The 17,177-nt window shown below is 34.3% G+C and overlaps 1 protein-coding gene and 1 pseudogene across 1 annotated transcript; one reads left to right on the top strand and one right to left on the bottom strand.

Annotated features, from left to right (window-relative positions):
* Positions 1-8,872: 8,872 nt before the first annotated feature.
* Positions 8,873-11,423, bottom strand: LOC131637719 (large ribosomal subunit protein uL23y-like). The gene is made up of 4 exons (XM_058908325.1): positions 11,331-11,423; positions 11,187-11,243; positions 9,608-9,965; positions 8,873-9,107 (listed from the first exon to the last, which is right to left on the bottom strand). The coding sequence occupies exons 2-4, from the start codon at positions 11,200-11,202 to the stop codon at positions 9,023-9,025; spliced, it is 459 nt and encodes a 152-aa protein (XP_058764308.1). The 5' UTR covers positions 11,203-11,243; positions 11,331-11,423; the 3' UTR covers positions 8,873-9,022.
* A 1,161-nt stretch (positions 11,424-12,584) lies between these two features.
* LOC131637725 (UDP-galactose/UDP-glucose transporter 5-like) lies at positions 12,585-16,474 on the top strand (annotated as a pseudogene).
* The last annotated feature ends 703 nt before the right edge of the window (positions 16,475-17,177 follow it).

Raw genomic sequence — 17,177 nt, 5'->3', positions numbered from 1 at the left:
CATATCATTAATAAACTATATGATTTAAAGAGAAGAGGACTTGCAGGCTCTTAATATAAAGTTAAACAAAAGCATTCGTATCATATTAAAAAAAGCTAAAAATTTAAAATAAATTTTAAAAAAATAACAATTATATTTAAAAGCGACTAAACATATCAAAATCTATTTGACATTTCTAAACATAAATAAACTTTATTTATAAACAAACATAAAATGGAAACAATCACCACTTTCAGTTCAACTATCTTGTACAATTTTATGTTCTTTTATTTGAGTAAGGATCTACTCTATTTCCTAAAAATAAATGGAAGGTCCATTTCTATAGTTTAGAGTGTATATTACACGTATTCTAAGACATGTGACACATATTTATTATTTATTTAACTTTATGCACACAAAACTATAGTAATGGATCCTCCATTTCTTTTTAGGAAATGGAGTGGATCCCTACTTATTTGAAACATGTATACAAAGTCGCTCGTGCTAGTGCTGATAATGAAAAGCCTTCCATTATAGTTTAAGCTATCAATATTCTTTTGAAAGTAAGGTGTTCCAATACAATCTAGAATGACATCAATACCTGCAACCACATCAATGGCGTAATATTACCTCATGAGTCTCTCATATGAGATTTGCATTTTTCTAATCACATGGCTAGAACAATAAGACCTACCCTCTGGAGAGGTCCAAAGCAAGATGAACCACAATCTTACACGCAAGTTTCGTTCGCCTATTTTTTCATCAAGTTTTGTTTCAGCGTTCCACCAGTGAGAAACTCGACGATAACCCAACATGCCCTGGAAGGAAGGGTCTCTTGATTGTCAATAGAGTTTTTTGAAGGAATCATAAGATTCGAAGTTCCCATTGAAGCTCTGACAAATTGCTGCATAAATAAATACAAACAATCACTAATCCGAAAAGTTATTCATGATTCATCGATACGAAATATTGCAATCATGTAGCAGTCATTAATTTCAATAAATGAGATTTAAAAGACGAAGTCATTACCTTTGTAACCTTTGGATGGTCAAGTTTGTGCCAGACAACAACTTCCTGCCTACAAGATGAGCGCGGAAGTTTCAGCAGCAGCAGCGACACCACCATCACCTAATCCAACACTTTCACTGTAAAGATCAAGATACAAATGTTATTAAAAAATACATCTCGATACAAATGTCAGAGAAAAGATGTCTTCATTCTGCACTGCTCTTACTAATTAGAAAGGATAACAAAGTTAACGTATGTTGAGGCAGTATAGCGGCAAGCAACAAAAGATTTGGAAATATTGACTCGGGATTTATCGTGTCCACAGAGATGGTCAATCCACCTCCAATCATCCAAATGCAAGCTCCATAATTATTTTCCAACCTAATCTTCCCTAAGAATGAAGGTTTGATGAAGTTGGGCACAAAAACTTTCCCAAAACCATAACCTAGAATGTGTCAAATGAAAGAATATAAAAGCAAAATCTGTTATGGTCGCTAAGCGGACTAACTGGTTTCGCTAAGCGGACCACCTTTATTCACAAAATATCTGCAGTTGTACGTAAGCTCGCTAAGTGGACCCAAAAATACTTCTAGCCTATGTTTTGCGCGTTGGAGCTCCGCTAAGCGAATTGTTCTGAATAATTTTGCTTATTCAATGCTCTATCTAACAATGACTAAATGGCAATCAAATTGATGATTTTTATCATCCTTATTTTGAGCCTTATTCTTTGATGAATTGGTAAAATTTGCATTCTTGAAGCTTAGCCTTTGGTCTTTATTACTCAATGCTCCAAATATGCGTGAATACCTATAAAATGAATGGAAAACTATTAATTGGTATAAAAATGAATCAAAAACACAAGTATGCACATATTTACACAAAAGTTAGGATTTTATTACAAAAACCATAAGAATATAATCGATAAGTGCCACAAATATATACTCAAAATATCGATATTTTGGCACTTATCAAACTCTCCCCAACTTGAAACTTTGTTTGTCCTCAAACAATGTCAAATAAATCCAAGAATCAAAATTAATAAACCTAAGAATTGTGAATCAACAAGTTTTGAAAACCAAAAACAAATGTATGGCTCAATACAAAAACGTATAAACAAAGTAAATACTTACCACTATCCTACAACGACAACATGTAAACGAAACGAATCCTAAGTACAAAAATCATGCAAAACATTCTAAAATAATACATGCTCACATCATGAATCACACCTAGCAAAATTTCATCAATGGATGAAGAACACACAAAAATGAGGACTTTTAACACTCACCCAACAATCTTGCAAACAAAAGATTAAATTATGCATTCATCCAAAAATCACATTGAAGATACAAAAGCAAGAATCATAAGGGCTTCTCAAGGTTGTAATGTGGCTTGGTTAACAAACAAGGGATAAGTCCTAAGGCTAATCGAAACAAAAACTTGCCTAAACCTAAGGGAGTGATCAATCCACAAAGTTCCAAGCAACAAAATCTCGATTAAACTTCCTCCTTAACCACAAGTTTCTCAAACCAATCACAATACTTATTAGCATAATTATTCCTTACTCTTTTTGTTTTTCTTTTTCCTTCTATTCTTTTCACTTTTTTTCTTTCTTTTTCAACCTCATAGCAACAACCGCATAAGTAGCAACCATTTCTCTTCCCAACTTGAATTCAACCACATCATCATGTGAATACTCCCTACTTTCTAAGGCAAGGTAAAAATTCATACCAAAAATCATGGTTGAGGGTTCAAGAAAACAAAGAATCAATCATCCATGCAAAAATGACAACTAAACACTCAAAGATAAGCATTTAGAAAAACAACATGGACATTGACAAAAAGCTCAAAAGGGTTAACAAATGATCACACACTCACAAGGTGAATTGACTATTTGGTTATGGTGGTTGCGCTCAAAATGAAACAAAATGCCTTGATCCTTTTCATGCTTTCATAAAATCAACATAAACAAAAGATTAAGCATAATAAAATCTAGTTAAAACAAAGATTGTGGCCTCTAGCATATATGAACAATGGAAAGCTTCCTCACATTTATTATTTGGGAACTAAAGTGATTCAATCAACAAGCAAGTAATGCAAAAGAATGAATGGCATGGTAATTGTACAAATGAAAAGTTTCCTAAACATGTTATGCTATAGAAAGCGATAAGTGAGTACCTTGAATGATACAACTTCAAAAACAATATTCTACCATACATCCACAAGTTGAAACACTCAAGCTTTGGAAAATCACCTCAAAAATCTTTGAATTACCGGACAAAATTTGAATCCAAACAACCAACAAAAGAATTAGAAAAACAAGACTATTATATATTATTAAACAGCCTTGGTGAAAGTGGGAAAAGGAGTGAACCAAGTGGAATGGGAGCCTCACTGGTACAAAGCAGGAAAACAAAATTCTGCTATGTTCGCTTAGCGAGCTCTGTTCCGCTTAGCAAACACAGCAGAAAACAGAAAAACTAGAACAAAATTAGATGTTCCAGCCCTCTTCACTTTACCTAAATACCTCTTAAACATAAAAATAAACAAAATTTTACAACCGTTGGGGTGCCTCCCAACAAGTGTTTGTTTTACGTCGTTAGCTTGACGCCTTTATTGTTTTGGTGTTTGGAAAGTAGCTTCCTCTCGTCATGCCATGGTGACGTCTCACCGCACAAGCCTAAAGAAAGTGTTCTAACCAACCACACAACAAACGTTACGAGTACAAATATATACAATGATTAAACGAACATAAAGGAAAACACAAGTATACAAATATGTACATGAACAAACACATATATACAAACATGAAACACATATGACTATTAACATACACAAAGATAAAGTTGGTGAATGTTGTATGCACAAGTTGAAAAGTGAAGATTTGTAATTAAATAGCTAATCTGAGATCAACATGCTTCACCAACATTCACCAACAAAAGTATACTTATATGTAACATTTACAAGTAAACCTGTATGGTGAACATAAACAAGTAAACATGTACAAGTATATATATATATATATATATATATATATATATATATATATATATATATATATATATATATAAACGTGAACTATACAATATATACGTTATATATAAAGCTCAAAATCACGAAAACTATTGCGATGCAATTCACAACCATCCCCGACAACGGCGCCATTTTGTTGAAGCAGGCATAACGGCAAGCAACAAAAGATTTGGAAATATTGATCCGGGATTTATCGTGTCCACAGAGATGGTGAGAATGTCATTCAACAGTTTCTACGGTTTCAAACTCGGGTTTGAATGAACAAAAGTGTAAAAACGGAAAAGTAAATATTAACACAAAAGAATTCATTCTTCGGAAAGAGAAGATTTATCAAGCATTGCATATAATCTACTTCTCACAAACTTAAACTTATCGACCAGTTATACTCAACCTACGATACTCGTCTATGTCATCACGTATCTCTCACATTAGTGTCCATCTCTGGAGCACCTACGAGTTCAACTCACAACCAAGGTTATCTCTAACGCAAAGTCACGAGAACATCCGTATTCTCACGTCGGCGATCTCTCGCGCGCCGCTCAAACATGAAAGTATTAAGTACAGATACCCACAATGAAAGTTAGCTTTAAATCTATCTCTAGAGTTCAGAAACTAACAGATAATCATCCTAGATAAGGATTCAAGAATTTTATCTCTAAAGCATCCGAAATCCCGAGCACAGAGCAAAAATCTAAGACAATAATCAACACAGATTTATAAAACAAGTTTTATATAACGCCATGGACGACAAATATACATGAGTTCAAAGTAAATACATACATAAAACCCAACTATAAGAAAAAACACAAAGAGGAAGAGAAATGAACCAAAATTCTCCCGGTTTGTCAGCTCCGATCGATGATCAATCCACCTCCAATCATCCAAATGCAAGCTATATAGTTTTCTTCTAACCTAATCTACCCTAAGAATGAAGGTTTTATGAAGTTGGGCACAAAAACTTTCCCAAAACCATAACCTAGAATGTGTCAAATGAAAGAATATAAAAGCAAAATATGTTATGGTCGCTAAGCGGACTAACTGGTTTTGCTAAGTGGACCACCTTTATTCACAAAATATCTACAGTTGTACACGTAAGCTCGCTAAGCGGGGATACCTCTGCTAAGCGGACCCAAAAATACTTCCAACCTCAGCTTTGCGCGCTGGAGCTCTGCTAAGCGAACTGTTCTGCATAATTTTGCTTATTCAATGCTCTATCTAACAATGACTAAATGGAAACCAAATTGATGATTTTTATCATCCTTATTTTGAGCCTTATTCTTTGATGAATTGGTAAAATTTGCATTTTTGAAGCTTAGCCTTTGGTCTTTATTACTCAATGCTCCAAATGTGCATGAATACCTATAAAATGAATGGAAAACTATTAATTGGTATAAAAACGAATCAAAAACACAAGTATGCACATATATACACAAAAGTTAGGATTTTATTACAAAAACCATAAGAATAGAATCGATAAGTGCCACAAATATATACTCAAAATATCGATATTTTGGCACTTATCAACGTACTGCTATATTCTCCACAAACCATTACTTTTTCTTCCCTTCACTAAAACTATGGATGTTGCAAGGAAAAATACAGTGTTTGTCACATGAAAATTCTGATGATAGCAAAACACATGCTTACCTTGGAATCATGGTATTGGAGGAGGTTCGCCAGAAGAGGAACAACCTCCATTATAAAATCAGCTGCATCTGAAGGAAGCTTCTTGCACATATTAGCAGCAGTAGACAAAGTAACACGCTGAAACATAGAATTTTGTCAATATACGCTTCCTAGCTGAAGTGTCTATCGTCAAACGAATTGTAACTATCTAAGATTATAACATCATCTAAAATGTAGATGATCACTGATAGATGTAATATCCAAATAGAAGAATATGAACATCACCTTTGTAAAGTAAAATATAGAGGATAAGAAAGCAAATTTGAAAGTACAATATCTTTTGATCATTTCACTTTGGTTTTGTAATAGAAGTTTCACTCTCTTTATCGGCGCTACTGCACTCTTCGATGTGATTGTTGTTGTGCCTCCCATTGCAAAATCCTTCAAAAATCTATCATATTGTTGTGATTTCACCTTTTTTTTCTCCCTCTCCTCACTAATCCTGATATATGTAATAGAACTTGTTTGATCACAAATTTCCGATACAAATAATCACATGCAATGAATCAAAGGGGATGATTGAATGGATTAAACCAGAATACGGTAAGAAATTTCAATAATTATTGAGGCAATAATTGAATGTAAAGTTTGAAAATGGAATGAAAAGGTACATGAAGAGAATGTAATTTAGGTAGAATCAATTAGATTGCATTGGTGATGATGGAAGAAGGTTCAGCTTCACGAATGACGCTCCAGCAGTCTCATTGTTTGGATCATAAAGATACGCAAAATCTTGAACCAGAGTTGAAAATCGGTGTTACTTATCATTCTTCTGCCAAAAACTGAAGTGTTAATTGGTTGATTATATTTATACTTGAATGTTGAATGGAAGTGGCAAGCTATAAGCACAACCAAATACTGAAATGATGGCAAGACTACCTAGTATTGCTATAGGTCCATTATTGTTTGGGCCTTTAGTTTCTTCGGTTAGATGTGCTGCAGCATCGTATCCATTGAGGGAATATTGGCTCACAAGAAACGATAGAATCACCACATATGGTTTGCTTGATATTTCTGTTGTATTAGGTGCTAATTCAAAGTTTGTGAATACATAAGAAGCTGATTATGAAGTTAGTGCCACCAAAGGTAACAATATCACCACCACTGCTCCACAGCAAAATAAGCAATGTAACAAAATAAATAGAAAGAATTGAAAGAGACTTAGATCACACAAGTATTTGTGAAGGGTGAAGGTGAAGTGGAAACTAAATAGGAGTAAAAACTAACTGAAACTTACTAACTAATAAATTATGTTACTGATCTATTTTCGAACTTAGAAAAATGTTAGAACTTATTGAAAGATTTTAATATGCTTCCTAAGAAAACAATAAAAACTAAAGCGGATTGAAACAATGGTGAAATGAGGTCCATTAGCATACCTGCAATCAGTTTATAAACCTTAACATATCAATATGAGATACGAAGATTGAAATGTAACCGATCAAAATGATGCCTATTACCAAGAAAAGAAGGAAAATTTGAAAACTTTAAGATTTTTGATACATACCCAGATTCCTGTTTCACAGTGAATTCTCATGAGATCAAATGTTTAGCATATGCAGTCTATATTAAATTGATAATGTTCAAATTTATGTGGACTATACGGAACTTAGTAAAATTGTCTTGAATTGCAAATAATCATAAAAGTGTTGTATAGCACTCATTTTTGTAGCTATTTTACCTCAGAATTGTTCTATTCAAATACCGCTGCAAAAGAAGAAGATTGGAGAGAAAGATTGGAGCGTGGATGGACATATCATTGATCAACTAAAGTGTAACTGCCGATTATAATGGAAGAAGAAGTTAATTTTGAGGAAGCTGATGTGAAAAATTCAAGAAAGAGTTGCTGATGTGGAAGCATGAGAATTAAGAAAATTCTTTAGTTTTCTTGTATGATAGATTACCGTTAATATTGGAATAAAGAGTATCTTCGGAGATACATCTCCAAATTAATCGTGAATTTATTAGGAGATGTATTTATGAATTTTCAAAAGTGCGTCCCGTATAACAGTCCCGTATAACAAGGGTGAGGAGAGAAATTGCCAAACATGAATACCAAACTTTACAATGAAGCTAGAAATCTACTGCAAAAACTAATGAACAAAACTAATGACAATTGTTGTCCAATTGAATTCTTCATTCTTTAATATCAAATTCAAGCATTGTTCTCCGCCATCATCTTCTTTCTCCAAATTTTCAAACACTAGCATGAACTATGTCAATCATCATAATCAAAACTATAATTATTGGATCACTTCAATCAAAAAATTAGTTTATGATGGCGAATAGAGAAGTAAATTGATCTATAATTATTACCTAGAGAGTTTTGCCTCAAACGAATATGCTTTCACAAGCTATGTATGCTTGCTTCACACTTTTCTACATGATGGACAACTTCCAATTTGGAGAAATATTTTAACTCAACTATATGAATGCGGGAGTTCAAACCTCAATGATAGCAATCATTCTAACAATATCACCTTCTATTAGAGCATCATTTTTATCAAAACATTTTCTAAAATGCACAAAGTTATGGTCATAATTTGTTATGCCAATAATTTGTATAGTTATTAGTGGGCTATGTTCTACTATAATAACATGTCATATTTAAGCATTCATTCCATATAATTTTTGGTATTCAAAGGTAAAAGTCAAATTGAATATCAGTGACAAACAATATACTTTTCTATTGTGAATTTCTATCAACTTAAGAGAAATATATAGATAAATATAGAGAAACAATATACTTTGCTCAATTATTTTACTATGTTACTAATATTGTGTTTGTAAGAATGAACAGAAAGAGAGCAGAATATGGTTGGTTAACAAAGAACTAAGCTGGTAATAATTCTACTTGTTATCCAAGCTCTAGTCATAATTCTGCTTGTTAACGGCACATCAGTTTTAGCATGAGTTGGTCCTCAATTCTAATTAAAGTCGTTTGGGGATTTCATAAAGCTCAGTCAAACTTTCCAAACAAGTTGAAGATCTGTCGTGTTTGTTGTCGGGCATAAATATCAACTTTGGGCCCAAGCATATAAACCAAACTGCAGTACTTGACAACTTTTGTCAACAAAAACAGAACATGAGGCTTACATTCTGAGTTGCCTGGATACTAAAAATCTGAGGACTCATTCCAATCATCAATAAAATACTCCAGTCAAAATTGAAACATAAGTGTTGTAAATTGAAATAAAATATAACAAACAACAGAACACAAAATATAGAACTAAGCTGTTTTCAAAAAGTTCCCTTCAATGTTCACCAAAGAACTGTCTAAAATCTAAATAGAACCAAAGCAAAACCAGGTAATAACTTAGATAATGCCAATCTTGTTTGCAACATCCAACGCGTCATAATCAGGAGTCAACCTAACATAGGCCTTCTTGGTGCCATCAGGTCTGCAACAGATTCAGAATTCATGTTTAGAAATTGCAATTGAAATCTCATATAACAACATCAGGTGAATAAACTGTACAGATAGTACAATAAGTCAGTGATAACATTGCACAGAACTAGTTATAAAGTTCAAACATAAGTCAGTTATAAAGTTCAAACATAAGTCCCGATAAATCAGCTCAATAGTTGGTAGGAGTGCTTGGACAGTAAGTGCAGGGTTCGAACCCGCAACATCCCGCTTGTTCATCTTTAAAGGGTGAACTTCAGCCTAGTGACTACTTGACCAAAAAATAAATAAATAAACTAACTCAGGTCATCAATAAAACAGAAAACAGCTAAAAAACCTAAAATGGTGAGAAATGAATATTAATGTCATATATCACCCAAAACCTAAAAAGAATAGTGTTAGGTCCTATGAAATTATTTATTACACTTATTTATTAGTAATAATGAGATATCAGACTCTTTATTTGCAATTAAAAATCATTGCATAAGCGCTCACCTGATCAAAGTGTTAACCTTCTTCGCCTGGATGTCATACATTTTCTTCACTGCATCCTTAATCTTCTTCTTATCAGCACGCAAGTCAACAATGAAGACCAAAGTGTTGTTATCCTCAATTTTCTTCATTGCTGATTCAGTGGTGAGTGGGAACTTCAAAATCTGGTAGTGATCAAGTTTATTCCTAGGGGTGGCACTAATGCGAGGGTACTTAGGGTTTCTATCCTTAGTTTGGGTCTTAGGGCGATGGAAAGTGACAGTTGTTCGGATTTTCTTCGCCTTCTTCTTAATCGCAGAGCCTGACTTTACTGCCTTGGCAGCTTTCAAGGCTTGTGCCTTTGGATCAGTCTTCTTCTCACCTGCATAATAAACAGCAAGTCATATAATCGCCAAATCCAAATATAAATTACGCAACAGTCTTCCACCAAAATGCTTTAATTGATTCGAAAATATTGAACAAAAGGGGCATTTTGAATAGTCAGTATTTATTATATAAAAATAGCTTAAGTTAGATAGAGTATTGTGAGTCATAGAAAAAAGTGTATTTAAAAACTGCCTGTTAAATAACATTAAAGGCTTGTTTGGATTGCCTTAATATCTACAATAAACACATCAAGTCATATTAACGCCAAGTCAAACTATAGTTTACACAATAGAATATCCTACTATCAAATTAGATGCTTTAATTGATTACAATATATTGAACAAAAGAGGCATTCTGGATAGTTAATATTTTTCATACAACAATAGCTTAAGTTAAAGTTTAGTGAGTCATAGGCTAATATTTTTTAAAACAGCTTATGATATAACACTAAGGGTCTGTTTGGATTGTCTTTATATCTTAGAGCATAAGCATACTTGAGAGACTATAGTCTATAAGTCTGTTTGTATAAACAGACTATTTGAAGTTTATATCACAACTGCTTATCAATAATATAACCACTAATAAAAAAAGCTTGCATGAGCTACTTTTCTAACAAGATAAAAAATAAATTTTAAATTACTTTTATACGAGTTATTAAAATGTTCTCATGAGTTATCTTTAAGAACTTACAAAAACCTTTTCCAAACAGTGTCACAAAACATATGACATAAGATAAGCTCAAATAAGTCAATCCAAACAGGCCCTATAAGAGATTGTTTGTGTAAACCGCTAGTAGGCTAATAGAACGCGTAGAAGCTATTTTCAGCTTATTTCCATAAACTATTCAGAGTAGGTTGTAGCTTATATGAAAACACTTTTCACATCATATCCTTGTGCTCAAATAAGCTTTTTATCCAAGCAGGTCATAATTATTAAAATTTTCAAACATTTTTCAACAAGTACTTGCTTATAACAAACTCACACGGCAAGCCCAGCAATTACTTAAAAATTCCCTAATATCGAATCAAACATGAAAATGGGCGCACTCACGGCATTTCCGGTGAAAAATACTTAACAGAAGAACACTGAATAGGATCAGTTAGAATTAAGCAACAAAATTGAGATCAAATTCAAATATTAATAGTTGAACATGCGCACATTAACCTAAAATTGGATACGGAAAATTAAAGAGGCAAAAGGATAATCGTGAAGTTACCTTTTGGAGGGGCCATTTGATGCGGAGGGGGAAAGAAACTCTACCTGGTAAATATTCCTGATTCATGAAAAAACAAAAATATATGTGAAATTGTTGCTTGAAATGAATGAAATAGCAGTGAGTAGAAGGGATGCTGTGACAGACCTGCGCGTCGGAGGCGGAGGATGAAGACGATTCTAGGGTTTATCGGCTTGGAGTGTGTGAGAGATATATACGAGCTGTTTTCGAAATGGCCAATGAAAATGGGCCCGACCCGGTCCAAAGGATCCTTTAAAATACATGATAATGGGCCGGCACATATTTGGTTATTTTCAACACCTCCACTATATGTCCACTACTTCTACATTTTGTTAAGGAGAATGTTTTAAAAAATAAAATTCCCCAAGTGGGAAAAGAAAGAAAAAAAACAGTTAGAAATTATCTAGAAAATAAAGTTCTACTAGCATCAGCCGGTAGAAAAGTGACGATTCTTACAGGAGGCTCTCCAAAAGATTAGTACATTGTATCATTATCTTTGATGTTAAGCTCACAAACAATACGCAAACCATGATATATTATCATCAGTTCAACCTAAATGATGTTGGAATAACCAATACGACTCATTATGATGAGTTTCAAAGTATAAGAAGATACCACTTTATTTGCAAGATGTGATTTATTCCCAATGCACCACAAACACCAGCAAGCAGACAAAAAGATAGAGCCACCGTCGATGTCATATCTAATCCAAACATATAAACTACCCCCTTAGAAGAATAGTAGGCCTATGAATCCAATATGTTTTTTAAAGCAGGTGGCAAATTCATAGTCTCTCAGATAGTGTAGAGTCGTCTCAACATCCTGATTGCATATTGGACAAAGATTTGTCATGAGCATACCAGGATGATACAACATTGATCTCATAATAAGGGATTTATGTAAAGTTGTCCAAATGAATAATTTCACCTTCTTAGAAGCATGAATATGCCACACCCACTTCCAAGAGTTATTTTTTGTGTATTTTGAAAAAATTCAGGTTTGTTAAGCCAATAATAAACACCCCGAGCAGTATAGATACCCTCTAAATTTCCTTTCCAAGTTAAGCGATCAAGCACTAAAGAATTCAAACAAATGGGAAGCGCTTTCAAGCGGTCACAAACAATCGCAAGAATATTAGTATATAATGAATTGAAGTTTTAATTCTCATCTAAGTAAACATCATTCACTCGCGGATATCCACATGAAGAATGTGTGAGGGAAATACACATCTACTCATGTTTTAATGATGTCAAAACCTCTCATTGATGTATGGGGTGATAGCTTTGATAGATATTGGAAATCAGGAGCAAGTCTCAAGAATAAAGTGTTTATGAATATACCAACAACATGCGTCGACTCATGATTCACTTGCATTGACTAATGGATGAAGAATTCAGCTCTGCACTACCCTCGGGAGAGTTCACGCTGACCCATTGGTCGGCTCAATACTGGGAGAATGAAAAAATTGGTATGCGTCGACGCATGTCTTGCTATGGTCGACGCATGGCAACTTCAAATTGCTTTTCACCAACTTCGGGAGCGCTCACGCCGACCCCATGGTCGACTCACACTGGGACTTGAAGATTAAACCACTTGCATCGACGCTTGGCCATGCAATGGTCGACGCATCGAGAAATATCTCGTCATTGTGCGTACTTCGGGAGAGCTCGCGCCGACCCTCCTTTTTGCTATGGTCGACCACCCGCTGTTTGTAACCAATTTTCTGCTACAGCTGAAGGTTAACACATATATACTCTTTCATGTCATATTTTAGTTTTCCAACGAATGTGAAAACCTTCATACCGCACATTGTACCAGTGCCCACTAACACTGACCTTTCTGACAACTAGCAAGGTCAGAGCAATCTCCACACAAGTTCTGGCAAACCTTCCCCTCTCTACATTCAGGGTGTTAGTATATACCTTAACAAGAGTACCCACAACATATGACAAATCAAGAATGACACTTTCATCATAACATAATTATTTAACACCTGGAAATCAAATCCAAATCAGAGTTTTCTCCACCTTTGCGATATGAGATGCAAATTCTAGAGTCCATCGAGTCACTGCCAAATAATGGTCAAACAATATTCACAGACCTTCTGACACAATTTCTCCCTATCTGCGAGTTGTTGGCACTTGACCATAAATAAATCATTGTCAACACCCATGATCTCAAAACCTTTGGTAAGTGTTCACATCCTTTTCAACTTATCCTTCGTCAAATGATAACCCACATTCTTCCCAAGGAGTTTGATGACTAATGTCTCCTTCCAAAGATTGCTCAGTTCTTGAAAAAACTTCTCATCCATCATGACCTTTGGTAGCAATTAATTTACTCCTTTAAGAAAGTCTTTCATAAGTTCCTTTTCGATCAGATCTACTCTCTCGTTCACTTTAGTGATTCCTTAACATTTATCCTAAAACGACTTAGATGCACCTTCATTTGATATTTCTTATTAACTTGTAAAAAAAAACTATACTTTCTTTTAAGTTTTAGCTAGTGGCAGAGAACATTGAGTAGCAAGGAAAAAAACACTACTTTTGCCATTGTTGTCTCCCGAAGGGAGGCAGTGGTGACGTGGCAGACCAATATTCATTTTCTGGCCTAAACCGACACGAAATTGTAACACATTTTCAGAATGAGAAACCTCTGATCCGACGTCGTTCATCGTTATGGAATAAACAACTCCATCTTCTTCAGACGATTTGAATTTGAAACGCAACAAGTTCTGGAAGATCACATTTGCTGTCACCGGAATCATGCTCACCCTTGTCACCTATGGCATCTTGCAGGTTCACTCATCAAACCTCCCTCTCCCACTCTTTTCATTTCCTAGAACACAACACCGGAATCTCAATTCTTCTGAATCATGTCATTTATAACTGCTATTATTTGAATCAGGTAAACTCACCTTGAAATAAACACTTTAAATTGATGCGACACTGACTCACGTGATTATATTTAATCATTTCTCTACGTCTTAGTGTTAGTGTTGTGTTCGGTTTTTGTGTCCAGTGAGTTATATAGATAGTTGTTTTTATTTCAGGAAAAGATCACGAGAGTCCCATATGGCGTGAACAAGGACTACTTCAAATATTCTCTCTTTCTTGTTTTCTGCAACCGCATCACAACTTCAGCTGTTTCTGCAGTTGCTTTACTGGTAAGTACCTAATGTCTTTGCAGCATTCATTTTTTGTGACTGCATTGGGTTTACTTAGTCTGAATTTCCCTCAAATTTATCATTTCCAGTCTTTCTTATAGGCAAGCGACAAAACATTGGTTCCCGTTGCTCCCGTTTATAAGTATTGCGTTGTTTCAGTATCGAACATTCTTACTACAACTTGTCAGTATGAGGTAAGCTGCATACTTTCTTTGTTCATTGAAAAAGAGTGGTATGTTCAAGTTTCGAATGTTCTTTAGATGACATTGTGTTTATGTTCTTTAGAATGTTCCATTATTAATGGATGCAAGTTAAAGCTTGTGCTTTCTTTCTTTTTCTTAATTATTATATATCTTGTCACAGGCACTCAAGTATGTCAGTTTCCCGGTTCAAACTCTTGCAAAATGTGCTAAAATGATACCGGTTATGGTAGGCCAAACTTTGAAATTGTGCTTGATTATTTAAATCTCTTTTGCTTTAATAGTTATGATTACTGGTTGTTTACCATGTTAATTATATTGATTGTTGATATCTTCTATGATTGTTTCTTGCAAAGTGAATCTCAGTACTTACCTCTACATATTTTCTAGGTATGGGGCACTCTGATAATGCATAAGAGATATCAAGGAACTGATTATTTGTTGGCCTTCTTAGTAACCCTTGGCTGCTCAATATTCATTCTATATCCTGTAATTAGTCTTCGACCCTAGATTTTTTATACTTGTTTTTCATCTACCATTTCATTTTGCGATTATTTTTCTACTCTTGATCGATCCTACTGTTGGAGATACACAAAATACATGATTATTTGGCCACATTCTGTAATAAGCTGATATAATTCTTGTGCGTTGTAGGCAGGAACTGACATAAGTCCATATGGTAGAGGAAGGGAAAATACAGTTTAGGGCATTCTCCTAATGATCGGCTATCTTGGGTATTTCTACGAAACTCCATCCCTTTTTCTTTGCTGAGTAATTTTACTTATATCTGAATAAAAGGTCCAAAATTACAGCTACCGTAATACCTGTTTGTGCAATAGGTGTGATGGCTTTACAAGCACATTCCAAGATAAGTTGTTTAAAGGCTATGACATGGAAATACATAATCAAATATTCTACACAACTTTGTCTTCATGTATTCTTAGCCTGACAGGTATGTCTGAAACCCGGAATTTTATGTTAAAACATTAGTTTTTGTCTCATCTGAACATTGTACAGTTTGGCTTTTCTTCAATGAGAGTTCTCTTGTTTTGTGCATATATTTATGATTTTTTGACTTTTTATTCTTGCACATTTTGTTTCTTTTCCTGCTTCATGTTGTTTCAACATCTAATATTTTTCATTCAGGTCTTATCTTACAAGGACATTTGTTACCAGCAATAGAGTTTGTTTATCTCCATAATGATTGTTTCATTGACATAGTATTGCTTTCGACTGTAAGCAGACTCGCCCTTGGTTTTCATTGAGTTCTGAAATATATAACACTTTGGCCTCTTCTTACCTCCTCTATCTTCCATTTCATTGAAGAAGTTTGTTGATTTCCACAGGTTGCAACAGCTGGTCAATTTTTTATTTCTTACACGATTCGCACTTTTGGTGCTCTAACATTTGCTACTATAATGACAACTAGACAGGTATCAGTTTTGGTTGGAAATGTCAAATTTCGCACTATCCTTTCAAATGTTTATTTGATTTTGATTAGTGTTTTCATTTTTCTTTCTTATTATTGCAGTTGGTGAGCATTATTTTATCATGTGTGTGGTTCGCCCATCCTCTTAGCCCAGAACAGTGGATTGGAGCTGTAAGACTTATTTTCATCTTTCTCAAATGAGTAAATTAGCGTTTAAGTCCTCAAAATTGTAAACTTCGAGCACTGTAGTACTCAAATTTTCAGTCATACTATTGCAACTCACACACCATATGTGACCAAATATTTACTTTTGAATGAGTTTTATGAGAAGCCTATTAACACCGGTAAATTATCAGGTAGTTGTCTTTGCACCATTTATGCAAAAAGCTTCTTAAGGAAAGCACCTCAAAAGACAACCTCTACCGAAGAAATTGTACAGAACGAAATTTCAAATAATTTGAAGGAGAACCCATGATGGATTTGCAGACATGACACCTGGTACTACTGTCACGGTGTGGCAGCTTCGATTATTGAGTTCAAAGCTACTCATTGGATACTACATTATATGAAGGTGGTTTGACATAAATCCAGACAACCTCCAACTTGGTAACACAATCATAACAGTGGAGGACTTCATAAGATGACCTTATTTTTATAGGGAGATCTATTATAGACTAATCGATCTTTCTGAGGTTAAGGATGGATTTGTTTGTCTTTCAAATGAAGTTTTGCTAAGCTGCAGTAAGAAGATTGTCATACTAACAGATTTGAACAGAAAAAGGGAAGCCACAACACTAATGTCTGGTCTTTAAATAGAGGTTTTGGTAGAGCAGGACACTGCAACAGGACATAACTTGCTGTTGAGAATTGTAGAAGAGTTGGCTTTTGATATATTGGATATATTTGATAGATTGGAGGTATTAAATGGCTCTTGGTAAATGAGATATTGACATGCTTATTGGGCACATGGGGTTCCAGCTCAATTTAATGAACTTATTTTTTCACCTCTTAAGTTTCTCAGGAGCTCTTTGTTTTAACAAAAATGTTTTTTAATTATAAATTTAAGAATGTTTTTTAAGTTTTTGGATTTTAGAATCTAAAATTGTTGAGTCCATGAACAAATACAATGGACTCAATCATGTATTAGATGTCACAATATATTAGATGTCAAACACCAG

The sequence above is a fragment of the Vicia villosa genome, unplaced genomic scaffold, assembly GCF_029867415.1.
Source record: "Vicia villosa cultivar HV-30 ecotype Madison, WI unplaced genomic scaffold, Vvil1.0 ctg.002076F_1_1, whole genome shotgun sequence".
NCBI classification, from domain to species: Eukaryota; Viridiplantae; Streptophyta; class Magnoliopsida; order Fabales; family Fabaceae; genus Vicia; species Vicia villosa.
Note: the sequence above shows the minus strand (reverse complement) of the source record. Positions and strands in the feature narration are given on the sequence as shown.

Excerpts from the sequence above, each read along its gene's own strand:
- LOC131637719 (XM_058908325.1), bottom strand. Across the intron at positions 9,108-9,607 it reads AAGGTTAACACTTTGATCAG|ACCTGATGGCACCAAGAAGG; the intron begins GTGAGCGCTTAT and ends AATCTGTTGCAG.